Source organism: Sander vitreus, chromosome 2 (assembly GCF_031162955.1).
Source record: "Sander vitreus isolate 19-12246 chromosome 2, sanVit1, whole genome shotgun sequence".
Lineage (NCBI taxonomy): Eukaryota > Metazoa > Chordata > Actinopteri > Perciformes > Percidae > Sander > Sander vitreus.
In genome coordinates this window covers 7,603,139-7,629,642 of record NC_135856.1, presented here as the reverse complement: position 1 = coordinate 7,629,642, position 26,504 = coordinate 7,603,139, and the positions used below count along the sequence as shown (strand labels likewise).

Sequence of the window (26,504 nt, the reverse complement as noted above, 5' to 3'; positions counted from 1 at the left end):
AATGGGAAATTTACTTCCGGAACCCAAGGTCTCTCAGAGGAGGGGCGGGACTGTTGAGCTCTACACAGAGATCTCTCCCCTGTCAGGGGAACATGAGGGAGGGAAGCACAGTCATTCAAAAATACTACCGGGTTTCTACTGAGACAAAGCTTAATGCTAAATCGGTGAAGTATCCCTGAGGCTATGAGTTAGCATAGTGAACACATGGAGTTAACCATTTCTGGTCATTCCAGTATGCATACATGTCATCATTAACGTTGTTAACTGAACATACGTTTGTCGTACAAACACACACACACACACACACACACACACACACACAAATTCAATTCAATCATTAATACATTAATATAAATAAATGTCATCATTTATATTCAAACTTGAAATGTTTGTTTGCATTAGCTCCATATTACCTGCTGGTCATAGGTCCAAAGTTGGTTGGTGTACAGAGGGAGGGTTTTCATTGTTCCAGGGAATAGTCTTCTTAAAGTATCCTAAACCCCTTATATTAGACTAATTAATAAAAACTATCTAATCATTATTGTTATTGTCCCAACATATAACATACAACCCACACATATATATATATATATATATTCAATAACAATAATGATTAGATAATGTTTTTATTGTTTGTTTTTATAGAAATGTTATTTGTAGTCTTAATTGATTTTGAACTAACTTTAGTTTGTCATGTAGGAGGGGCTTCCTATATATACAGTGGGGAGAACAAGTATTTGATACACTGCCGATTTTGCAGGTTTTCCTACTTACAAAGCATGTAGAGGTCTGTAATTTTTATCATAGGTACACTTCAACTGTGAGAGACGCAATCTAAAACAAAAATCCAGAAAATCACATTGTATGATTTTTAAATAATTAATTTTCATTTTATTGCATGACATAAGTATTTGATCACCTACCAACCAGTAAGAATTCCGGCTCTAACAGACCTGTTAGTTTTTCTTTAAGAAGCCCTCTTGTTCTCCACTCATAACCTGTATTAACTGCACCTGTTTGAACTCGTTACCTGTATAAAAGACACCTGTCCACACACTCGAACAGACTCCAACCTTTCCACAATGGCCAAGACCAGAGAGCTGTGTAAGGACATCAGGGATACAATTGTAGACCTGTACAAGGCTGGGATGGGCTACAGGACAATAGGCAAGCAGCTTGGTGAGAAGGCAAAAAAAGGTTAAAAAAAAAACAAAACAATGCACTGATCTCAACTGGTATTCTGTCTGTTATGGAGTGGAATGGAAATGTCTAAGTGACCCCAAACTTTTGACCAGTAGTGTATATATAATAAGTATCTGTAAGCAGAAGTAATATAATCTGTACGTAAGCAAAGACACTACGAAAATAATCTTTTCTCTCATAAAATCCTCTCTTTCCCTCCTTTCCTTCCAAACCAGAGAGAGTTGGAATACGAAGGGAAACCTCGGTTTGGTCCTGAAAACGAAGGGTTTTTCCACCCTCAGAGGATTTATAAGGATAAGTATGATGGAACATGGCAACCCATTCATCATGACTAACTGTAATGAGTGAGCAGGAGTAATTTACTGTCATGGTGACATCATAATGATTGGGAACGGTGGTGATTTGTTGCATCCCAAAATCCTGGAAAGGGACGGAAGCTCAGGTTGTCTTATGTGAACTTTAATCATATCATACATAAGATTTTGCTACTGTGGGTGATGTAATGTAGACTCAGTAATGAAGATATACAGATTTATTTATCTAGGTTTACCTTTTTAATCAAACTCTTAACATTTTACATTTACTCTCTAGGTATCAGACAGGAAACCCATGTTTACCGATCACAAAATTCTTCCTGCTTCCAACACAACAAATGTAGAGTGAGGTATTGAGTGAGGCCTGCAGAAGGAATCCAGCCATGCACTTATCCTTTAGCACCAGAGAAACACAGTGATCTACTACATCCCTTTATAGCATTTAGAAACCACGTTAAGAACAGAAAATACACTGTGGAGGTGTATATAAAACACAGCCACCGGCTTGTTCTATGTGTAACTGACTTTTTTATGAAGTCACAACTCTCCCCTGGGAGGCACAAGTCCTGTTGGTGAAGACTGACCACTTTGAGTGCGAGCACATTTGGAAAAACCCCGGCATGAAGCGAATGTTCTCGTTGACCCTCACAAAAGCTTCTGTTCAGATGCTGCTCTGATGAAGTGGGTGGCTGAACATGCCAAACGGCTAGAGGGCTGGAGTTTGAGTGTGTTAGTGGCGAAGAAAGTTGTACAATCTTGAAACAGCACTGAAGAAGGTTAAATCATGACTCACACCGCCATCTACTGTTTACTTTTAGTATAACAATATAAATGTTAAAGCTTAGTTTGAAAAAATGCCTGAAAGGAAATAATGAAAGTTTAAAAAAAGTTGTTTTAGCATTTTATTAAATTATGCACAGTTTTGTTACCATACACAGGTACAACAAATCCTACTGAGTACATCTAAGTCTTATCGAGATAATTACGATTTTCCTTTCTCTACCCATTTTTATTTCTTGCTATAATATTAGAATATTCTCCCAATGCATTTCACAGAATTTGATGTCTATGGTACTTTGGAAGTTTTAACATCCAGTGAGTCCCAGGATTGATAAAAATACAACTTTGTTACTTAACCAATTACTATTCTGTGTCCGTTTTATTCTTTTAACTGAATTGTGTAGTGACTGCACACCAACAATTAGGTGCTGGTCAAAACAGTGTCCTATTTAGAAGAGAGGGTGACTGCAGAGGAAGCTCACTGACATTTTAACAGCGCCTTGGAAAAGCCTAAGTGTAGTCGAAATGTTTGTGCAATGAAGCCATTTGAGTGTAGTGGGTCATCCTCTCTTCTAACTTAGTTTTATTTAATAGAGAGTTACCGTCTGTAGAGCCCTTTGTGACTCAATGTGCAGTTCAGTTTCAAAGTAAACAGGGACGGGAGTTGTAGCACAACAGTCCTCTGTAGTCGCTGTCCTGTTTCTCTTCCAGCAGTTCTTGAGTTTCTCAGCTCGGCACCTGTCTGTGGTGACGGGCCAGTGGGTGTGTGGACCTGGCGTCTGCGTGGTCTGTTTGCCAACCACAGCTTCAACAATGTGTGAATGTGTCAACACAAATACCACTCCTCCGCTCTCTTGATCCTCCTTGCTCAATCCCTAGGGGCAGGAGGAGACAGCATGGGGGCCAAGTTAGTGGATTTCTTTTCTTCCTTTACCATGTTTACCGTGGTTTTGTACCTGGAGAGAGAAGAAAGCAGGTTAACGTTTGACATATAACTAGAGCTGTTTGTCATGGAGAGACAGGGTTATAGCCAGGATTTTAAAAATACTGAGGTCAAGAGTGCAAAGTCCACCAATGCAACCCCAACTGCTCTGACAAATGTGTACAATATGGAAAAAGAAAAATGTAAGAGACTTTCTCTGTTGGATATACAAATCAGTTGAACATGTTAAAATGTATAATTGACTAAATGCTGTTTCTTAGTCTTTATAACCTCCAAATATCCTTAAACAGTATTAAGGGCATTGCTTTGGGGCCCTCAATGGTAGATACAGAGCACTATGCAGACTTTTTAAATGTGCTGTATAAAGAAACTGACTTGACTTGGGATGTAACTGCTGTAAATGTAACTGAGAAGTTGTTCCTAAACCAGTATGGGAAATGCCTCGGATTCTGCCTTAAATGCTGGTCTCGGTAATATGAAAGTCTATTCACCGATCAAATACCACACCGTGTAATATAGCCCCGAAGAAAATCTACTTTAAAAGTAGTTAATTATGTTATTTCTCCGTTATGACCGACTGTCAAAATAGATAATAAAAGAAAGGCATTCATTCTCTCTTTATAGTGGTTCATGTTTCACGAAAGGGTTCAACCTGAGCCAGCAACAACAGGGATACTGTAGCAATCATATCACGTCCATACAGGGTAAGTAGTATACAGCTGTTAAAAACAAATACATCTCTGGAACATCTCTACTGCAGAGATGGTCCACTGAATTTGCCAGTGTTATGTTTCACAGTGCCGGGGAAGAAGTCAGAGGTTCTGTGACTGTTTGAAGCTCCCACCTGCTTGCCTGAGTGTCAGCTAAACATTTTCTTTAGTTTGGAGAAGAAGCCTCCCTCTTCATTCTGCTGCTGCTGCTTGTCCTGTCCTTCCTCTGAGCTGGTCGACTTGGCGCCAGAATCTGAGGTGCTGCTGCTCCCTCCTGGACACAAACACACACTGCATCAGCTCAACTACTACTATTCATACTACTACCGTCTATTCATAGAACTAAAATCTCTTCTCAAGTCACTTAAACAACAACAAAAAGTATTAAACTTAAAACTGTAGAGCTTTTTTTCCAAGAAACCTCTGACTAAATGTGATTTTATAGGTTTACATGTACCTCTTTTTATTTATTTTTGTATGTAATGTATCTGTTATTTTATTGTTCGTATTATTTTGTGCGTGTTTTAATTTATTTATATCTTTATAGGAATAAGACCTGAGGTGTCTGTGCTATTGCTGTTTACCTGATTCTTTGTATAACACTATCTGTGTCTATGCGTCTCTCTGCATACTCTGGAGTGATGTTTTAGCTGAACGGTGGCGCTGAACTCTAAAGGCCTCTTTACAGTCGCCATTCCCGACCTGTCGCGCGACAATGTGACGTCGATCTCGCTGGCGCGCCAGGATTTAACCAGAGGTCACGCACCACTCTATTTATTCAGCAGCGCATGACAAAGTGGAAACAGGAAGCATGGACGAGTTCGAGGGCAAGCTTTCCGAGCAAGTGCGCCAATAGCAACTGCATTCTGATTGGTACCGGATGCCAGGACTAGAGTGACTGCAAGTCTCTCTTGTACACTCTGTACGCTCAAGTACACTTACTGGGTTAAGAGGAGTTCTTTTATGGTGAATGAAAGACTGGATCCGACGAAGAAGGTCATCGAATCGAATTCTGAAGTATTCAAAGTGCTTCTCTTCGTCTATCATCCTCATTTGTTTCACGAGGATATTGAACTCACCGTATTTATGTCTGTCGTTATTCAAAGGACGAACATTCCACCTTCTTTTATTTCGTTTCTTTGCAAGCAGGCTCAAAAGCAGCTGTTCTTCCTCAACCGTGGTGAGGAAGAACATTTGAAAAACGTTCTGATATGTGGCCTTGTTTTACATCTCTTAAATGCATTTGTTTTGGCTCTACTGACTCCATGAAAGTGTATGTTTAGTAAACAAAAGGTGATTGCAAAGTAGTAGTATCTCTTATTTGTTTTTAAAGAACTTCGCTTGTGAACGCTCCACCCTGACGTGTTGTCTACAATGGCACCGAAAGGTAGAGGAGAGGAGGACTATGTTTCTCTATCTCAAGTCTGTGAGCTTATGGAACAACAGAAATTGTTTTATAAAGATCTGTTGGACAGGTGCGGAACTATCAAAACTTTTTTAAGATAAAGATTGAAACAAACAACAAGAGATTGGATGAAATTACAAAAGTAGTAAGTGGATTACGCAAAAGCCTTCATTATACACAAAAAGATGTTGATGAACTACGAGCTGAGGAAAAAGAATCTGCCAGAGAGCGCTCAGAACTGAGATCTGATGTCACAACTATCAGTCAAAACATCCTCTCTTTACTGGGCAAGACGGACTACTTACAGGGACAATCGCGAAAAAACAACATAGTGATTGATGGAGTACACGAGTCGGGAAATGAGAGCTGGGCAGAAACTGCGACAAAAGTATGTAAACTCCTCTCAGATAAGCTGCAGATCTCGGGGATTGAGTTGGAACGTGCTCACAGAACCGGACGGCCTGGCGCACAGGACACTGCTAGATCCAGACCGATTGTCGCCAAGTTCCTAAAATTCAAGGACAAAATTGCTGTCATGGATAGAGCAAAGAACCTAAAAGGATCAAATGTATTCATCAACGAAGACCATCTGCAAGCAGCAAAAACGCAAGGAGCTTTTACCGGAGCTGAAAGCCGCACAGGAGCGCGGAGATGTTGCGTTTCTGCAATATGATAAACTAATTGTCCGCCCAGCCTTCCAAAGAAAAGACAAAGACAAGCCCACTGACGGACCAAGCAGTTTATAAAGGTAGACTATATGTACCTACTGATTATAGTTTCCTGTTCCGCAAAATCATCTGACCATGTCTATTAACAAATGACCTAAAGGCTTAGTATTTGCACACATTAACATCTGTAGCCTTAGAAATAAAACGTATGAACTCTCCCTCTTTTTGCAGTCTAATAAGGTTGATGTTTTGGCTGTTTCAGAGACTCATTTGGACTGTTCATTTGATGATTCAGAGGTGGCTTTGGATGGCTTTTCTGTGTATAGGAAGGATAGAAATAGGTTTGGTGGACGGGTGGCTCTCTTTATACATGACCACTTTCCAGTAAAAACACGCCATGACCTTAACCTACATGACAGTGAGGCTATATGGCTTCAAGTGCAACTGCCGCACTTGAAGCCTATCTTGATTGGCTGCTGTTATAGGGCTCCAAGCTCGACAATACAGTACTTGGACTGTTTGTGTGCCATGTTGGATAGGGCTACAGAGGAAACTAGAGAATTGTACCTACTAGGTGACCTCTCACTGGAGACATGCCACGTGCCAGCCTGCTTCAAGTCCTCAACAATCATCCCTGTTCCCAAGAAGCCAAGGACCACAGGACTTAATGGCTTCAGACCCGTCGCCCAGACCTCTGTGGTTATGAAGTCCTTTGAGCGCCTTGTGCTTTCTCACCTCAAAGCCATCACTGACCCCCTCCATGCCCCTTTCAAGAAATTTACTGTTAAAGCCAAAAGTGCTCCGTGGATAGATGATTCTTCAAAGAAACTAATGATTTTGAGAAATGATGACAAGAATGTTGCAGTCTTATCAAGTGCACATGACGATATAAAAGATTATCGCAAATTAAGAAATCAGGTCTGCAAAATGAACAGAGAAAAGAAAAGAACTTTTTATCAACAGAGAATTTCTGAAAGTGGTCAAGATAGTAAAAAAATATGGAAAGTTCTAAAAAAAAAAAAAAGCTCAGACTTCTTCCTTTGTGGAACTAGATGGTGCGTATTTAACTAAACCTCTTCATATTGCGAATTATATTAATGATTATTTTATTGACAAGACCTCCAAGCTCAGAGAAAACATGGACACTACTGTTAAATACAATTCAGAAGAGCTTATAAGAAATGGTTTCATGAGGGGAAAAAACTGTACTCTCTGGAAGCTGATAAGCCTGCAGGTATAGACCATCTAGACTGTAAACTGTCAAAAATATCTGCTTCATACATTTCCAAATCTGTCATATTTTTAATAGAAGCTTAATCAGCGGTGTTTGTGCAAATTCAAGATTATCTTTCTATAAATGGTTTAACATCTATGCTGGTCTATGCTAGAGCTGGTCACTCTACTGGTACCGCTATGTTACAAATGTCTGATAGCTGGCTGACATCAATTGACCGGTCGATGCTTGTGGGCACAGTTATGCTAGATTTCAGTGCTGCTTTTGATGCGATTGATCATGATCTCTTAATTGGTAAACTCATTTGTTATGGTTTTAAACACTAATGTTTTGCTTTTTGTTACTTAGTTTTGTTAGCAGATATTGTTGCATGTATTTTATTTATTTGTTTCTGTGTATGGTATGAAATGTTTTAATATTGTTTGACTAAATGTAGTGTTGGACCCCAGGAAGACTAACCGATCGTCAAGGCGTCAGCTAATGGGGATCCTTAATAAACTAAACTAAACCATTGACTCCAATATCATCTTAGCCACTGTTGACATTGACGTCAATGCTGCTGCCAGTTCTGCCGTTGTTTACCCTTTTCTTCTTCTTCTAGTCCGTAGAAATAGCAAAGTCGGTAGCCTTTCCTCAGTTGTGACACCTCTGTTCAGGAGAAGACTCCAACTAGTGTCGCAACCACCACGCGTGAGTATAAACAGTTACGGCGCTCCCATGACGTCACACTGTCGCGCGACAGGTCGGGAATGGCGAGTATACCGCTTGCTTAACACTGACCTGCAGAAGGCTCGACACCGTTGACCGTCCCCTGAACATCCGTCTCCTCTTCAGCATAACTCAGCAACAGAGAGCGCTGTCTACGAGTCAACTTCCTGCAGGAACAAGACACCAGAAACCCAATTTAAACATCCAGACTGAATCGCGTGTAACTGTTACCGCTTCACAGTGTAGCACATCAGAATCAGAAACAAGGAAGAGAAAAAGTAAAAGAAAAACATATGTAGAAAAGACATTTACAATAAAAGAATGTAAAATACATATGTATATTTTAAAAGTGAAAAAGAGCTGTACAGTTTTTAAAATGAAGAGAATAGACTAAGGGAGATGACAGTATGAAGACAAATCTAATACACTTTTAGTACTGCACCATTACATAACATGGACAAATCTTGATGTCTTGAAGACAAAGTCCTACAAAATGTGATAATTTAACATGACACATTTGTTGAATCTACAATGAAGTTTTTTTTTTTTTAAATGCTTATAGTCGTTCAGTTATTGCAGTCATTTTGTTACGGCATAACTGATATTGTCATGATTTGCTAAAACAACTACAACTGTCATATTAATATAATAATTAATTAATTAGGCTCACTGAGTAGTTAGCCATGCATTTATATCAATCAATTTATTTGTCTTGTGAAATCCTACCCAATACCATTTCAGTAAAATGTAATCCTGTCAGTTCCTACAATTCATGCATTAAAAACAGTAATACTAATACATGTATATAGGTGTATGATGGAGGGGGGGGGGCAGTCTTAGGCATGTTTCACATCTATGTGGGTCTTACTTTGGCACTCTGATCTTGATGTGTACGTAGTGATCTCCATAGCTGTGACTGTTCATCCTCCGAATGCCTTTCGCCTGCAGCCGGATCACCTGATCACCCTGGCAACTGGCAGGAATCTGAAAACAACAACAGAAATGTGCGGTACTGAAGCACTGTGAAAGGAAATGAACATGATACATGACACATGATACATCCACAAATAAGAAATGGTAGTGCCATTAGTTCAAAATTGTACAGTACTTGACTAAATGTACTTAGTTGCTTTATAATTCAGAAAGTATTTTCATTCAGACATATTGAATGAAAGGAAACTGGTCCTTATTTAGCATGAATTGAACTCACACTTCACTTGAACTATGACTCTGTGTGACGTCTGTGTATTCTGAGTAGAAAAAAACAGTCTCAAAATCAGTATTGTAACTCTGAGGGGGAGATTGGGGAGTGATGCTGTATATTGTTCACATAATGCAGCCAAACTTGATTTGGCCACTCCTAATGTTTTTTCTATCTCTCTGATGGATAAAACAGCTTTTAACTCAATTGTCCAATTACTTCAAGTCCCTTGAAATGAGGGGACTATGTATGAAAATGTTTGCAATTCCTAAACCCTTCCTCCCCTTTGATGTAAATACCCTCAAAATAAAGCTGAAAGTCTGCACTACAATTTAATCTCGATGATTTCTTTTCAAATCCATTGTGTTAGCGCACAGGGCCAAAATTATAAAAAATTGTGTCACTCATATTTCTGAACCTAACTGTACTTACCAATATACTGATGGGTTGATAGAGGCCCGGTGCTGTGGCTGTGCCCCCCAGAATGGCCTGAGCTACAGAGATGAAAACATCTGAGTGGATATCTACTCCATTGCGTCTGAACACCGGGCTTCCCTGAACCTGCACAGAGACATTTCAGAGATAACACATCAAACTCAAAAGTTAACTTAATAAAAGAGAAATTTAGAAATGAATAACACCTTCAATACTTTAACAACTAACAATACTCACCCTGAACGTAACGAGGATTTCTTTTGTCCCTACTGACATGCGCACTGTCTGACCATTTTCCACTCCTGTGAGAAAAAACAGTTATTTCTTTTTTTTTTTTTTTTTCAAAACAGATGTGTGAATTTGTTCCTTGGGTGATGGGGCGAAACCTACCAGCAGGTACTGGTACAGTGACTGTCTGCCTCTTCTTGGTCTGCCCTGAACCTCGGCACAGTGCGCAGGGCGTGTTTATGATTGATCCCTTCCCACCACAGCGTCGACAGGCGGTGCGCATCATGAAAGGACCCGTGTTGAGTGACTCCTGCAGGCAGCAACGCAGACAGTAATGCGATGTATAGTGGCTGACTAATAGAACAGTGTGGTGAAATCTTGAGAGGAAACTAATGGAACAATTAGAACCCCGATAGCTTGAAGGTAGTTAAGGGGCCCTGCTAACTATCCTGCTGCCACCTGTGGGTCTGAAACTCACCATGCCAGTGCCGTTACAATAGTGACACTGAGACACTTTGGTGCCCGGCTCATTGCCCCTTCCATCACACCTCGGACAGGTGTCCTCAATGTTCACACTGAGCTCCTTATTCGCACCCTTCGCTGCCTCTGAAAACGTAAGCTCCATCACAAACTGTGGAAAGACAGAAACAAAATATTATCTTCTTAACATTTAATGCATGTATGTTTAACAAATTCTTTACTTTAATAAGGATAAACATGTTCAAATAGCAAAATGGAAAAAAAACGTACATGTAGAATAATGGTTTAATGTTAAATATCAAAACATGTTGGTGCTACAGTGATGGGAGTTCTGACCTCGGGCCTTTGTTCAAACATGTTGTGGATGCCTCCAAAGCCCATTCCTCCAGTAAACTCTCCAAAGATCTTCCTGAAGAGCTCCTCAGGGTCTATATTGGTCCCCCCGGCCCTGTAGTACTGCTGCTGGCCTGCTGCCCCAGCACGGCTTGCGTCGAAGCCTGCCGCTCCGTATGTGTCATACTGCTTCCTCTTCACCTCGTCACTGAGCACCTTCACACAAAAAACAACAATGATATTTTGGGTTTACTACGCACGTTTGAATAACATAATTTGATGATGCTGCTCATCATAAATTACTAATTCTCCTGCACTTTTACATAACTGGAGTGGTAACTAAATTATCTCTGACACTTTTATGTAATTGGTTTTGTACCTCATAGGCTTCAGCCAGCTTGGCAAACTTCTCTTTGGCCTCTGGGTCATCTTGGTTGGTGTCCGGGTGGTACTTCTTTGCCAACTGGAGAGAGACACAAAGTAGGAAGAAACATGAGAGCAGAGAATGAGAAACCAGGATTTTAAAGGTCTTTCTTAAAGCTTTAGTGCGTAACTTTTTGATATTAATGAATGTCCATTACATTCAAGCCATTGCCAAATGAGTTGCTACAAAGCTAATTAAAGAGTAACTCTAGCCAAAATGCAACCTAGGGTGTTTTTGTGAATATACATATTTAGGACGGAAGCGCCACTTTTAAGATGTACCGTATTCTCGTTTTTCCGTCAAATGGCCTTTTGAATGGGAGTAATAGGGGCACTTTTATGCTAGGCTCAAAATAGCTATTTTTAAAACACTAAGAAGGCTCGACACAACATGAAACTTTGCTCCAAGTATCACCAGGGGCTCTACACCTTAACTACACCGGTGCACAAGGGATATACTAAATCTGTGGCTACTTGTTTTGACATCGACTCGTTTTGACTGCCGAGGTGGTAGTGGCCGGAAACAACAAGAGCTACGGTAAGTTGTTCAAAACCTTTTTTAGTAAACTCTGGGTACAAAAACAATGTTGTCAATGCTTTCGTAAAGGTGTAGAGCCCCTGGTGATACTTGGAGCAAAGTTTCATGTTGTGTCGAGCCTTCTTAGTGTTTTAAAAATAGCTATTTTGAGGCTAGCATAAAAGTGCCCCTATTACTCCCATTCAAAAGGCCATTTGACCGAAAAACGAAAATACAGTACATCTTAAAAGTGGCACTTCCGTCCTAAATATGCTTTTAAACAAAAGTTTTACTCGGGTACATTCACAAAAAGACCCTAGGTTGCATTTTGGTGAGAGTTACGCTTTAAGACTATCAGCTCCACACAACTCTCTCTGTATTTCTCAGTATGGCTATGTTCAGAAGATTGTGTCGTCCGGTGACTTTCCCGCGCAGAAGCTTGAGTGAAGATAATGACCTCTTCTGAAGAGTCCATAATGTTTTTTTTAATCCTCCATGTCCTCCTTGCATACTAGCAACTGTGTGGGGCGGAAGGCTTGTATCATGTGGACGCGCCAACAGTTTTGTTGTCATTACTTAGAATTCCTCATGAGGGAGACAGAAACTACGCACTATAGCTTTAAGGTACCCAAACAAACATAAACACTGTGTAAAACAATAGTGTGACACAGCAAAGTGTTTCTCTGACCTGGTAGTAAGCCTTCTTGATGTCCTTCTGTGTCGCAGTGCGGGAGACACCCAAGACTTCATAGAAGTCTGGCTTGTTTGCCAACCTGCTGCTGGTATGAAAAAAGTGGCAGGCAATGCCATGGGGACATTTCGAGCCTGCAGAGAAAAGGATCCAAAAGTGACTGTTTACATCATTTATGAACATGCTGAACATGTCAGCAAGAAACAAACATGGCATCAAAGCTCCTGACTGTACTCCCGTCAGCACACACAATTACGTATAATATAGGTAATACTAAAGTAAGAATAAATTAATTCAAATTAGCTCCACCTTCACCAGCTGCAACAAAGGGATGTGCACATCAATGCATCGATAACCAGTCCAATAATCCAGTAATATAATTATTATAATGATTCTAAAATGGGCCATTCTGCACAGTGAGTACTTCCACTGTTGATAATTTAGTACTTTTGTTTGATGCTAATACCCTTTGTACTTCTTCCTATGTAGGAGGTTGAACACAGAACTTTTACTTGAGTAAAACTGTAGTATTTCTACTTTTACTTAAGTAAGAGATCTGAGCACTTCTTCCACCACTATCCAAATGATGCTGACACAAAGGGCTGTACGGCCGTAACATATGGTCAGTGTGGAACTGATGTAATCATACTGGTAAACAGAGAGCAGTTACATCATATACCAATGCTAACTAGCCTTGGAGGACTATGGTAGCCTTAAGCAGGCTGCACACGTTCTAATATGCACAACACAAAGCCTGGAAGACGGGGTTCTGTATATTTAAACAAACTGTTGGCGTTACAAATAGTGACAGAGGATTGCTGCTGCTATAAGAAACTCTCTTGATGTTATGCTAACAGTTAGCTATCTCACCTGTCAGTCCTCTCAATGTCACGACATTTCCATGTGTCCAGGAGCTCCGGCTAACCGCTATCCCTCCCCGGTGTGTCTGCCATATCGTCGCTGAACAAACTCCAGCATGTCTGGCGGAGAGAGTCAGAAAACGACCGCTACGGTGTCCAGTAGAAACTGATGTCGATAACCAGCGTGTAGTCAGCCGTGCAGCGGAGGACGCCATTTTCGCGTCACTACCGGTGTCAGCGCATCTGCGGTCTGCGCATGTGCGGGTTATTAAAATTGACCATAACCAAATCAAAGTAGCTAACGGACACTACTGCACGCGTCCATGTTGTGCTACTTCACACTTGCTTCACACTCGCACTGCACTAAATTTACTAAACTATTTTAAAACCCTCTTGGATCAGCTGGGAAATGCATTGTCACAAAGCTGAAAACAGGGCTGTTTTTCCTGAGCTCATGATAGCCTACGTGGAGATGTATGGTGCATTGTGCGTCCCCCTCAAAAGGAGTAATTTTGATACTTAAAGTCAACTTTCTATGGTGCGTGTAGTAGAAATATACCGCAAGTAGATGTGACGTTAACTTAAAAAAAAAATTATTTAAAGTTAACATTTTACTCTTGAGAACACAATAAAATATCTTTGGCACCCTTACATTGAGGGCAAAGGTCATCCGGAACGGCATACAACTGGAAATGTTTCTGTTGCCCTCTCTGTATTTGTGAGTCAGTTGCACCGTGAGATCGACTTTGGTTACCTTTCTTCTTATGAAATGTGTTTGTGAAATGATTTCATTGAAATGTTATTATACCACTACTCACAAAAAGTTAGGGATATCTGGCTTTCGGCTGAAATTTATGGAAAATATACAGTTCAAGCTACAGTGGTATTATATTATGAAAGTAGGGCATTTAAGTAGAAGCATGCAATGATGATTTCCTCATCTCAAAAAATGTATTGAAACAAAAGCCAACAACAGTGGTGGGTATACCACAACAAAAAATGTCAATGTCTCAATAACTTGTCATGTGCCCCTGAGCATCAATTACCGCTTGACAACAACGTCTCTTGCTGTCCACGAGTCGAGTTACTGTCTGCTGAGGCATGGCATCCCACTCTTCTTGAAGGCCAAAGGGTTGTCTGGTGACAACAATGGCTGATGCATAGTGCTCCCCTTGACGTCTCCAACATTGTTGGCGGCCATCATTTCTGCTCAACTTGAATCGACTTTCATCAGAGAATAGCACTGAGGCCCACTGGTCACTCGTCCAGCAAGACGATGATGCCTGTGCCTGGAGGTGTGGTCAGGTACCCTTGCAGGTCGTCTAGCACGCAGACCATGCTGATGTAAACAGTTTTGAATGGTCTGATGTGACACTTGGGTGCCTCTCACCTCCCTTAAATGTGCCTGGAGTTGAGTGGCATTCATCATCCGGTTCCGCAGGGCACTGTTCACAATGAAGCGGTCATCAGTGTGGGATGTGGCCAATGGGCATCCACTTCTATGCTTTTCTGTGACTCTTACAGTCTCTCTGTATCTCTGTTGCAACCTGCTGACAGTGGTGGTTCTACATTGAATGGCACCCTGGGCGAGACCCCCTTCGACCCCCTTTGGCCCAGACCGGCCCACCGCACAAGATCACAAATACCACCCGTCCTTGCGCTCCCCTGAATATGTATAGCAACTCCTACTCCTTAAAACTACTAACGCCATGTAATGCGTAAGCAAGAATCAGTGAGTTGACACATTAAATACTTCAAAAAGTGCCACTTATTAATACAATAAAACGGTATACTCCTCATGAATCATAAAACAAGCTCTCTCTCTCTCATACATATATATATATATATATATATATATATATATATATATATATATATAAAATATATATATAGATATAGATATTTTTTTTATCATTTCAAGAGGCCCTGTGCTTTAATATGAAGAGGTCTATCATGAGTTTTTGTCTGCCTAAGCAGATAGAAAAGCTACAATTCTCGTTAAGAACGTTTGCATGATGTGCAACATTTATATAAGCTACTAATGCAATCATACAGTAAAGCATGGCTACGTCTTTTGTTGTTGTAGTGTTATCATCAACAGTTTGTCCACCACTCAGTTTTTGGCTCAGTTTTATCAAGGGGTTAAGTGTTTTAAGGGGAGTTGTGCTTACCACTCCCTCATCTCTGTCTCTCTCCTCCTGAGTCTCCTCCTCACTGTGCATGCCACTGCCGCCGACACCACCACCACTATCATCAGCCACGGGAGCTGATGAAGGTCCTGCTACTGCCGAAAACATGTCTTTTCGCTTTTTTCTTTTATTTGAGCCGCTTGGGTAACTTTGTTTCATTTTCGCGTTTAGACCACAGCCATAAAAGAAAGGTTTAGACTCGTCTTGCTCCGTCTCTGTGTACTCCCAGTTCTCCTGTCACCATGTGTTTATCTTTCGCGCCTGCCCCCGCACCGCTACGGACTAGTCCATTTCATTGTGAAAGTAGGGGGTGCCAGAAGGGCACCTGCAGCAGGGGGGGGCGCTGATTTGCCAGTTCCCCACACAGTGAAACAATAGATAACAAAAAACCGCTTTACGGTGCAGAGGACTTTTTTTTTTTTATTTTTTTTAAGTTCTCGTGCCACCCCCCATGTGACATGAAAAAAATGCCGCCCCGGGCGGCTGCCTGGTTCGCCCGTGCCAAAAACCGCCACTGCCTGCTGATGACACTCTGTGACACTCTAAGCTCAGTGGCCTTCCACTTCCATCTGAGAACATCCAGTTGGAAGCCTCGCAATGGCAAGGTACTGTTGATTAATTGTTAGGTGTCGCCTTGGTCTCATGATGTCAAAATGTGAACAGCATGATGAGGAGGACTGTTTAAATACCAATTCTAATTGAACCAGGAAATGTATTGGTCGATTCATGGATCAAACACCTGTTAAGCTCCTTGTTAGAGAACAGCAAGTTGTGCAGAAAGTACTGAAACATTGAACTGTTGGACATGCGCATTCAAAAGTTTAGAGAAGGTCACATTAAGTTCACCTGTAAAGGTTGTAGTGGATTTTAGGTTCATCCTGAAATTTCACCCGAAAGCCGAATATCCCTGACTTTTTGTGAGTAGTGTATTTAAATTAAATTGCAGTTATGCTGCTGCCATAAGGATAAAGACCCTTACTCATGCATCATACAGACAGTAGATGGCGTCACAGAGCTGTGAATCAGCAGACACTGCATTTTATTACATTACGAATGAACTCAACTGAACTTAATTGGATCATTTTCTGAAACTGACTTATTTAGTGCTTATAGATCACTTGTTCCAAAGGCACAGCAGCAGTCATACTCTAATGCAGTGGTTCCCAACCTGGGGTCCGGGGACCCCTCAGGGGGGCGGCAAAGATCACAGGGGGTGCGCAAGTCTTTATCTGGTTTGAGGTTGAGGTAAAAAAAAAAATATTTGCACATGTTAAACAAATTATGATAATACACTAGAATATATAATGTATACAAAAGTCTGTATAAAAACTATATATTTTTGTTCTCGCTTAAAATTGTAGGTAGCCTACTTAGTCGGCCAAACCTCCGGGACCTCTTAACCTGGGACCCTTGCTGTCATCAGGTCAGCTGCTAGCTGCTATCATCCTCGTTTTTCCTGCCGACACAGCATCACTATTTTATGAATGAAACATGGCGGCGAAACGTAAAAGTGCTGATAACTCCTCTGTATCAAAAAAGGAAGTAAGGCTCTATCTCGAGAGTTACCTCAACTTCGGTTTCGGAGGGCGGGCTCAGCTTTTCTTAGACATAAGTAGGGGGGGCGCCAAGAGAAAAAAGGTTGGGAACCACTGATCTAATGTAACTAAAAGATAAAGAAAACTGAAAACTGTGGTACCTTTGTGTTGTTTAAATTTCACTGAAAGGGTGGTGAGGCAAGAATAATGTTCCTCTGCATCAATCAGGTGTCAAGACCGGGTCAGACAAGTTGTGTAGCACTTCATGATTGGAAATATCTTTATAAAATGCCAGAATGTAAGTTTTTCTTTCCACAAAAATGTAATGTCCTTAGTCATAATGGTTTTTAGTTCATGCTTAAAAGTATAGAGTCATATTTTATAGGCTTCACTAAACAGACAATAAGTAACAAATAGCACAATACAACCAAATCGGTAAAATAAAAACAATCTTTAATCAATTTTTAAGAGATGCAATGTCATGAATCATGAATGTCATACTAAAGTCAAACCCAAACTATTTCCCTCATATTTACTTAGCAGCACCAAGCAAAGAGACACTATCTATTGACATGACAGGAGGATGGTATGAGAGACAAAAGCTGATTAGAAAGATCAAAACTTTCATGTCTTGAGTTATGTCAGGGGTTTTTTTAGGCGGCGACCATGTTGAATGGGTGTCAGTGTGTGTGACCTGATGAAAGAGAAGCTCACGCTCCCTTTCAGTTTCCCCTCCTTCCTCCCCACCATCTCTCTCTCATTCCCCGCCGTTTCCAAGGCGATCTGCAAAACAGCATCCCAGCTGTGTGTGTCTGTGTGGAATGCGTTACCAGAGGAGGCTGACATTTGCCACTCAGTCATGTAAATATCTCTCTGAGCAACGATTTTTTATCTCAATAAAGATGCTCTGACTTCCAACATCTGAGCGCCAACACAAACAGCTTAATATTCAGATACATAATGATGTGTGTGCACGTGAATGTTGACAGGCCAAATATGCTGAATGATGGGTTTATGTTGATATATTTTGGGTATTTGAGTCATCACGTGTGACTGAATTGTTTGAGCCACTTCTTATCCTTCGGTCATTCTTTGCTTTTTAATCTCTCCAGCTATGGAGATGGAGGGTCTCAGGTCAAGTCATCCAATCAGTGGGAGGTAAGGCAGGGGTGTCAATCTTTACTCAACTACTTATGCTCCTTCCCCTCCAGCCCAACACACACACACACACACACACACACACACACACACACACACACACACACACACACACACACACACACACACACACACACACACACACACACAAAAGCCCATCTTGTTGTCATAAAGTGCCGGGTTCAAGCAGCAGTGCTCATTGCAAGCCTGTGGTTGTAATTAGTGTTTTGGGGTTATGAACGATGGTAATAGAGCTCCATATATCAGCCTCACTGTCAAGAACAAGCACGGCTACTTCATACCTCAGGCCAAAACACACACACACACACACACACACACACACACACACACACACACACACACACACACACACACACACACACACACACACACACACACACAACTGACCGAGATTGCTCCTGTGCAGCTCAAACAAATGCACAGTTGTCAGAAAACGTTTTGCAGCATGAGCAGTGGCGGTTCTACATTGAATGGCGCCCTAGGCGAGACCCCCTTCGAGCACCCCCCCCACCCCCCCCCTCAACTATTGCAATTACAACAGGAAACACACTTTTTAAGGTGCACAATCTCCACCTCCAACTTTGCCAAAAGACAATGAACATAATTCTGCACAAAATATTAGGTTATGAGAACTTAAAATAAATATACAGTATACACATAAATGTGCCAAAAAATATATACAATCATAAAAAAATTTAACAAGAGCAGAGAGCAACAATAATATAAAATATTAGGAATAATATACAAATAAAATATAGAAATATTCTAAATAGCACAAATCCTTCATCACACAAATGTGAAGACACACTAAAGAAAATCTAATTGTTACACAATAGCACTAAGAACAGAAAACACAAACTAAAACTAAAACCTGACCTCTCTGGCCTTCCTTGACGCAAAATCATCAATGATGTCATCGACAGGGACGGACTGTCTGGGACCAAAAATCGGACCTGGCATTTTGGCCTAGACCGGCCCACCGCATAAGATCACAAATACCACCCGTCCTTGTGCTCCCCTGAATATGTATAGCAACTCCTACTCCTTAAAACTACTAACGCCATGTAATGAGTAAGCAAGAATCAGTGAGTTGACACATTAAATACTTCAAAAAGTGCCACTTATTAATACAATAAAACGGTATACTCCTCATGAATCATAAAACAAGCTATCTCTCTCTCTATATATACATATAGATATTTGTCTGCCTAAGCAGATAGAAAAGCTACAATTCTCGTTAAGAACGTTTGCATGATGTGCAACATTTATATAAGCTACTAATGCAATCATACAGTAAAGCATGGCTACGTCTTTTGTTGTTGTAGTGTTATCATCAACAGTTTGTCCACCACTCAGTTTTTGGCTCAATTTTATCAAGGGGTTAAGTGTTTTAAGGGGAGTTGTGCTTACCACTCCCTCATCTCTGTCTCTCTCCTCCTGAGTCTCCTCCTCACTGTGCATGCCACTGACACTGCCGCCGACACCACCACCACTATCATCAGCCACGGGAGCTGATGAAGGTCCTGCTACTGCCGAAAACATGTCTTTTCGCTTTTTTCTTTTATTTGAGCCGCTTGGGTAACTTTGTTTCATTTTTGCATTTAGACCACTGCCATAAAAGAAAGGTTTAGACTCGTCTTGCTCCGTCTCTGTGTACTCCCAGTTCTCCTGTGTGTTTATCTTTTTCTTTTTCTTTTTTTTTTTTAAGTTCTCGTGCCGCCCTCCATGTGATATGAAAAAATGCAGCCCCGGGCAGCTGCCCGGTTCGCCCGTGCCAAAAACCGCCACTGAGCATGAGCCACACATGCCAAAATCTGATGTCAGCGGTGCTAATCACAACTACAGTACAGTTATATTACACCATGTCCTCTAAGAATTCTCGATTCTGATTGGCTGGCAGGTGTGGATTACCTTTTGGTAACCGTACAGTCTAACCGCACACATATGACATAGGTGTTTGTTTATCAGTCTGAAGTATTAAACTCTAAAGAGTGAGATTTAGCTGAAGAGCTCTGAGCTAAGGTTATTTGTGTAAGCAATAAGATTAAAAATTAAATTACTATCCCGTACTCACACTGCATTACTGTACAGCTGAATGTTTTGGGGTTGGTGAGGATGTAACTATCCTGTAAATTCCCTTCATGTTTCAGGGTTTAAAATGAACACATAGTGTTGGTAAATTTTGACTTTGGCTTTTAAAGGGTTATTCCACTCATTTTACAGTTTCACAGTCCTAAGGAGTGCTACTCAGCATATACCTGCAATTTTGCAGGCGCTTTATTTAGTCTGAGAAAATATCCCAAATCATGTCATCTTGGATGGGCTTGGAGACTACAACTTTCAGACTTTTTTTTCCCACAAAGACTACAGACTGGGGACATTTTAGCAAACACGGAAACCGAATGAAAGAAGCTAACAAGTAATGAGTTTGGATCCAGCTTGACCAACATAACGGAAAGAAAATCTGTATGTCTAGGCCTCTTATGTTGAGAAAATGAAATGTATCCGTCTTTAAATCCCCCAGTTTTATACAAATGCTATCCCAAATCGCTGGAGTCATCTTTTCAATTGACGTTTACTTTCTTATCTGTCAGTGGATTTAGCTGGGAGTCCGCCTAGGTAAGATATGGGGCATCTAGTGGACTAGCAGTTAGGACCGTAAACTGTAAGTGCAACCGCAACAGCTATTGATTCTAGCAGGGGGGACCTTTGTTGCATGTTTCCCCTCTCTCTCTTCCTCATCACTTCCTGTCTGTATCTTTGCTGTGACATATCAACAAAGGCAATATGTCAAAAGAGCACTTTGTCCAGCATATTATACCGCATGGTGTGTTTTCAAATAAATATATTTGGCTTGTTGCATCGTGAAAAGGGCTCATGAATGTGGAAGTCAATCAGCCATAACCTTGTTTCACCATCTATCTACCGCAGAAGCAGGATCTCAGGAAAACACAAACTGGATCTGTAAAGAAGGAAAATGCTTCACATCTGTGACAGTTGTGTATTTTATGTCTAATTTTAATTGTATTTTAATAGATTCCCCCCCCTTTTGACATGATTTTAAATGCCAATGCATTTCTTAACATTATACTTTGAATTGCCTCTTTGTTTGAAAGCTTCTATAGAAATAAACAGTGCCATCAAATGTCTCTTGTACCAGTAATATACTGCATACACCTGTGTTTTGTGTATTGCATAAGGCTCATACAGTGTACAAAAAAATAAATAAATATGTAATATAAATAAATAATATGTATATATATATATATACTTCATCACCTAAATTTGTTGTTCCTGCAAAAGCAATGATGTGGAGAAAGACTGCAAACCATAATGCATGGCATTGTTTTACTGATTTTGAAATGTAGTCTGAGCTTTTGATCTTCAAAAGGCCATCATACTTTATCACTTTTTAAGTATGAGGGTCTGCCTTTTTGATTTTTCCAGTCAGTCAGTGCAGCACAATACTCCCTTTGTCTCCTCTTCTTCTTCTTCTTGCTTCTGCGCACTTTGCCATAAAAACTGAAAATGTTGAAAAGTTTTTTGCATGCTGTACCATGTTGTTATTTCTCCACTGCATTTTACATTTTCTCCAGCCTTTTCAACAGATAAAGAAATATCTTGCACATGCTGCATTATTCAAACTAACATTATTTGATTTTCTGGCCACTATAGGAGCAGTACAACAAGCTGTAAACAGCAAACACGCATTGACACATAATCACTTAAAGCTACATTGTGTAAGAATTTCTCCCATCTAGCGTTGAAATTGTATATGACAACCAACTGAATATTACTTTCTAGCCCTTCCCATTCCGAGCGCGTTTTAACTCCTATGGTGGCCGTATTATTCCAAGAAGTACGAATTCGTCCGTGAGTGTCGTCTGTTATTCTGTATATTGTACAAGATTAATAGTGTAAGGCAATGTTTACGGGGTAGGCTACATATTTTTCTCCGTGAGCAGAGTCAGAGATCAGTTGATGCGATGGAGGTGCGAGGGAAAGCTAAAGGAAGAGGGAAAGGTAAAGAAAAACCAAAACCAAAAGACAGAGTGGATCGGTGAGGCAAAGAAAAACTAAAGAGACACTCTCCAAAGATGACGAGGAGAGAGTGGAAGCCCTTCAAAGACAAAGGACAGAAGCAACGAACGGAGATTTGTGTTTTTAATACTGTATATTTCTCTGAGCAGTATGAACAATGTCAATGAAACCGAAATTAGCATTAGCAATTAGCTTAGTATCTCCATTGTTTACACGCAGCTGTTCTAGCTGTAGCTAGTCTGTGTTACAACTACATGACGTGAGTTGTCTGCCAGGGAAATCACAACACATATGATTACGTTCATGTTACAAGGTAGACAATCCTTTTTCATCATTGACGCGAGGAAAAGTATCCTAGACGTCGTTCTAGTGTTATGCACAACCATGCTATAGTTAGTTAGCCAAGCAACAGAAAGCAGGCAACTTTGGCATCCCTTTTAAAATCCTTGCTCCTCTTTCTATCTTGGAAAAGCCACTCCAATATTAACTTTGGTCTCATTGCTTTGCCTGTCGCGTTGTCGTTTTAATTCTCTTTTTAACTTCCTTGGCGACTCCGTTACATGTCCTCGAGAATAGGTGTGGTGCTCCATCTTTAACAGGCTTTCAAATCTGCCGGCAGTCACGAGTAATCTCCCCCTGGCATTTGTCACGGTGCCAGTGAGTGTAAAAGCGCGAGGCGGAGGTATGTCCCTCTTTGGCTGATGTATTTTAAAGATGGAGGCGCTACATGGCTGCCGCCATTCGAGCGAGTCGCTCCTATGTATTCTGAATGATTGTGAATGGCAGATTCTACGCTTACGAGAATACTTTGATTAGTTGGTGGAAGTAATTACACATGAATGAGCACATATTTGTGAAAGAACAAATGGATTTTTGCTAAGAATCAACTCAAAACATTACACAATGGAGCTTTAATACAGTTGATATGGAGAACATGTTGTATTTACACATCTAGCGGACATGGAGCAACGTTAGCATTTATTTCGACTTGTATTTCTTAATCTAAATAGAAGTCCAATGTTAACTCTCCTTTTACCTTTGTTTTGGTCTCCACCAACTCCTGAGAAAAATATCTGGCTCCACTTCTTTCATTAATTAAGTCTGTAACTATGTCTAACTGCTGTTGGGCAGATAGTGTCCTGTGGGTTTTTAGAGTTTTTTTGCTGAAAACAGCTGCCTGCTTCTGGAAACAATGTTGATGGGAGCTGTGAAACTGAATCAAAACAGTAAGTAAGTTTAGGTGATAAGCATCTGTGGGTTTGTCACTACGAGTTACTCCTTTTAAACATGAATTAGAGCAGCTTTAAGCTTTGGTACTTATTGCAGTAAGTGAGACTTTGTCCAAAAGGTCTTCCTCCTCCTAATCTTGTTAGTATCAAACTCGCCACGTTTTAGGCCGACAGTAAGAGTTTAATACTCTGGCAATGCGAGACTAACAGATTTAAGGTGGAGTCTCACTTCTAAATACTTAATGTTTTCTTATCACTTTATATCACCGTTGACTATATTGTTTTTCTCCTTCTGTCTCATTATGTGGCAGTCATTTTCTGTGAACTGACATGTTGAATATTAACACTTGGATGAGATATTCCATCCTCCCAACTGCATGTAGGTGGTCCCCTCCTTTATTAAATAACTCATTGGTTAATATGAGTCAAGTCTCCCTCTGGGAGTACTTGGATTACACTGCTCTGTTCCAGCCCTCTGTCTTTCCCTTTATCGCATAATTTTCATCTGGCTGCCTGAGCCAAGCATAAAATGCCAATCAACTAGTAATGACCTCATGTGTTGAATCATAACATCAGATTGCAGGACGTGTGGAACCCAAGCATGTGAAAGCAAACACGCTGTGAGATATTGGGGCTTATATACATGGCTCTGGGTTAATGTTTTGTCCTCTGTCAGTGTGGTTGCTATGAATGATGGAGTTGTTGCAATTTCTGAACAATAGCAAACGATGGCATTGTTAGCCATGTCCTGGCCAAGGGTTTATGTGAGCAACCCGATGGCTGTCATCACTGTTTTTTGCTCAGGATTTGAAGCCTTGAGGTTGCAGGACAATGGCTGTTGGGTCAGTTTGGGATGTTTTTGCTGAAGCATTGGGACAAAAAAGTGTCCAGTCTATTTACAATAAAATTACAGTGTACTCCTGACACAGAATTAATAGGTACACATCATTAAAATATTTATTCCAGGTATTTTTATGAGGTTTTTAAAACCGAATAACAGCTATTGTAATCCCTTAACAAGAAGTATCCATCCTCTGAGGGTCAGTCAATACACTTATTGTTCACTCCAACTTTGATTAAACTCATAGACCTATATTTGAAATTCTAGATTTAAGGAATAGAATATTTGAAATGTTTCAGGCTGAGCTTTAAGAAAATGCTATAAGTAACAGTACTGTAGCTTCAATGAACAGCTGGAACAAGCTGACACAGAATATATACGTATGATGCCGTCAGACAGTGTGGAATAACAACCCCAAGGTTGCTGAAGGGAAAACAAAATACTTTAAGTTAAATAACAACTGGAGGAGTGGGTCAATACCTGCAACTGTACAGACGATAGAATATGGCACACACAACTGCTCCAGGATATGTGTATGTTCAACTATTGTTTTTAATTTGAGTTCACACTGGTCTGCACCACCCTGTGTGTGCATCCCCAGAGTTAGAAATTGTCGCAATTTCAAATGGACAAATTAAAGATCTTTGTTGCACGTCTTTTAAACCACAGAACTAAACTCGTTGCCCTGAGGTTGCAAAGTGTGTAAAAGGACCCGCCATGGTTGACTTGGCAGCTTTCCACTACACTTTGAGCAGTATTACCATTCAATTATCTGAACGGGGTGTGTGATGAACTCTGGGATAATAGCACCACCATTTTACTCTGTGGAAAGCAGTGAAAGCAGGCTGGCATGTTTTATGGCATGTATTTCAGATCAAATCAGTGTGTGGATGTCTGATTTCCACACATGCTTTGAACAGGTTCTCTCTACAGCATGTTCACTTTCTATTTCCATTGTTAAAGTTGAACAAACTGCATGTAGTTACTTTCTTCATTGAGATACTTACTGAGAGAAAATAGATGATATAACCAGTGTGGCTTCTTGTCTGCTCCTTCTTCAGCATATTCCCTGAATGCAGCAGGGAGAAAGGCAGTCTTTGTGTGGTTATATTAAGTCACTAATCTGCAGAGTCAACAGGCAGAGGGTTTCTCTGCCCCTGTGGTTCTGTGGCAGCGGCCCTGTTTGGGTGATGGCTGCCATGGGGCTGCTTGTAAATGTCTTTGTGGTTACCCCTAATTCTCTTCTTCCCGAGCCCAAGTCTATGTGTGTGTGTGTGTGTGTGTGTGTGTGTGTGTGTGTGTGTGTGTGTGTGTGTGTAACTGATGGATATCTGGTGCTTCAAATGAGAGAGTCTCTCCAGTGGTAGGACTTTGGGTTTTTGGCCCACAGCAAATAATTGCCACCAATATACTGAGGCAGTATTGCTTTTTCACTGAACACAGCTACAGCCAAATAAATGACGCTGATCAGAGCGGTGAGACTGAACAAAACAGTAAAGTTGGAAAACCCGAAAAAAATTAGCTCAAAGACGCTATAAAACTTTGGAGAGCTGAGGAGAACTGCAGAACCTGGTGTAGTAGTCTTGTAATCTGTGGTTAATATATATATATATATATATATATATATATATATATATATATATATATATATATATATATATATATATATATATATATATATATATATTTTATAGCCACTTTAAACATATTTGCCATAGCATAGAAAGTAAGTATTTTTAAAACATTGGAATTTTACATAAAAAAGTTGTCATTGAATGTTCAATATGTAATTTTCTGCCACTAGGGTCTCTCAATCAAAACAATGAATGTAAACACGGACTTTTGATGACGTCGTGAAGTGGCGTTATGGGAGTTGTAGTTTTCATTGTTTAACACAATTGCTGATTCAAATATATCTGTTCACAGATGGGCTTATCTATCACAGTTTTATCAACTTTAAGTTTATTAATGTTTATTAATGTCATTCTGATAAAACAGCTGCAATTTCCCCCACATATTCAGTTTTTTTGATTCGATTTGTATTGGTAACGTTAGCTAGCTAACGTTAGTTGACCAGTTAGCGAGCAAGCAAGCTAACATTAGCCACTCAGCTAAAACCACAGTATCACAATATATTTCAGTCAGTGTCACTTTTTGGATGTTTTCAGCACCGGGGGAAAAGGGTTTGTTGTAACATTACTCCACACCGCTGAGAGACTTACTTAGCGGCTGGGACTGGCTGCCGAGTATCTCCGGGAATGGCCGCCGAGGCTCGTCCCCAGAGATAACAGCCGAGGATACGCCTACATCAATGGGATGGCTGCCGGGTGTTGCTGCCGGACTCTCCCCACCTTCAC

The 26,504-nt window shown here is 40.5% G+C and overlaps 1 protein-coding gene across 4 annotated transcripts; it reads right to left on the bottom strand.

Annotated features, from left to right (window-relative positions):
• Window positions 1-1,787: 1,787 nt before the first annotated feature.
• Window positions 1,788-13,376, bottom strand: LOC144533667 (dnaJ homolog subfamily A member 3, mitochondrial-like). Of its 4 annotated transcripts, none has more exons than XM_078275216.1 (12): window positions 13,144-13,376; window positions 12,271-12,407; window positions 11,022-11,105; window positions 10,646-10,858; window positions 10,308-10,460; window positions 9,992-10,139; window positions 9,839-9,903; window positions 9,599-9,727; window positions 8,834-8,949; window positions 8,038-8,132; window positions 4,085-4,224; window positions 1,788-3,172 (listed from the first exon to the last, which is right to left on the bottom strand). In XM_078275216.1, exons 1-11 carry the CDS (start codon window positions 13,346-13,348, stop codon window positions 4,100-4,102), a joined length of 1,470 nt encoding a protein of 489 aa, XP_078131342.1. In that variant the 5' UTR covers window positions 13,349-13,376; the 3' UTR covers window positions 1,788-3,172; window positions 4,085-4,099. The 4 variants fall into 4 exon arrangements, with proteins under 4 accessions (XP_078131342.1, XP_078131326.1, XP_078131334.1 ...); XM_078275200.1 differs by lacking the exon at window positions 1,788-3,172 and adding an exon at window positions 3,214-3,253; XM_078275208.1 differs by lacking the exon at window positions 1,788-3,172 and adding an exon at window positions 3,214-3,253 and having other exon boundaries at window positions 4,093-4,224.
• Window positions 13,377-26,504: the final 13,128 nt, after the last annotated feature.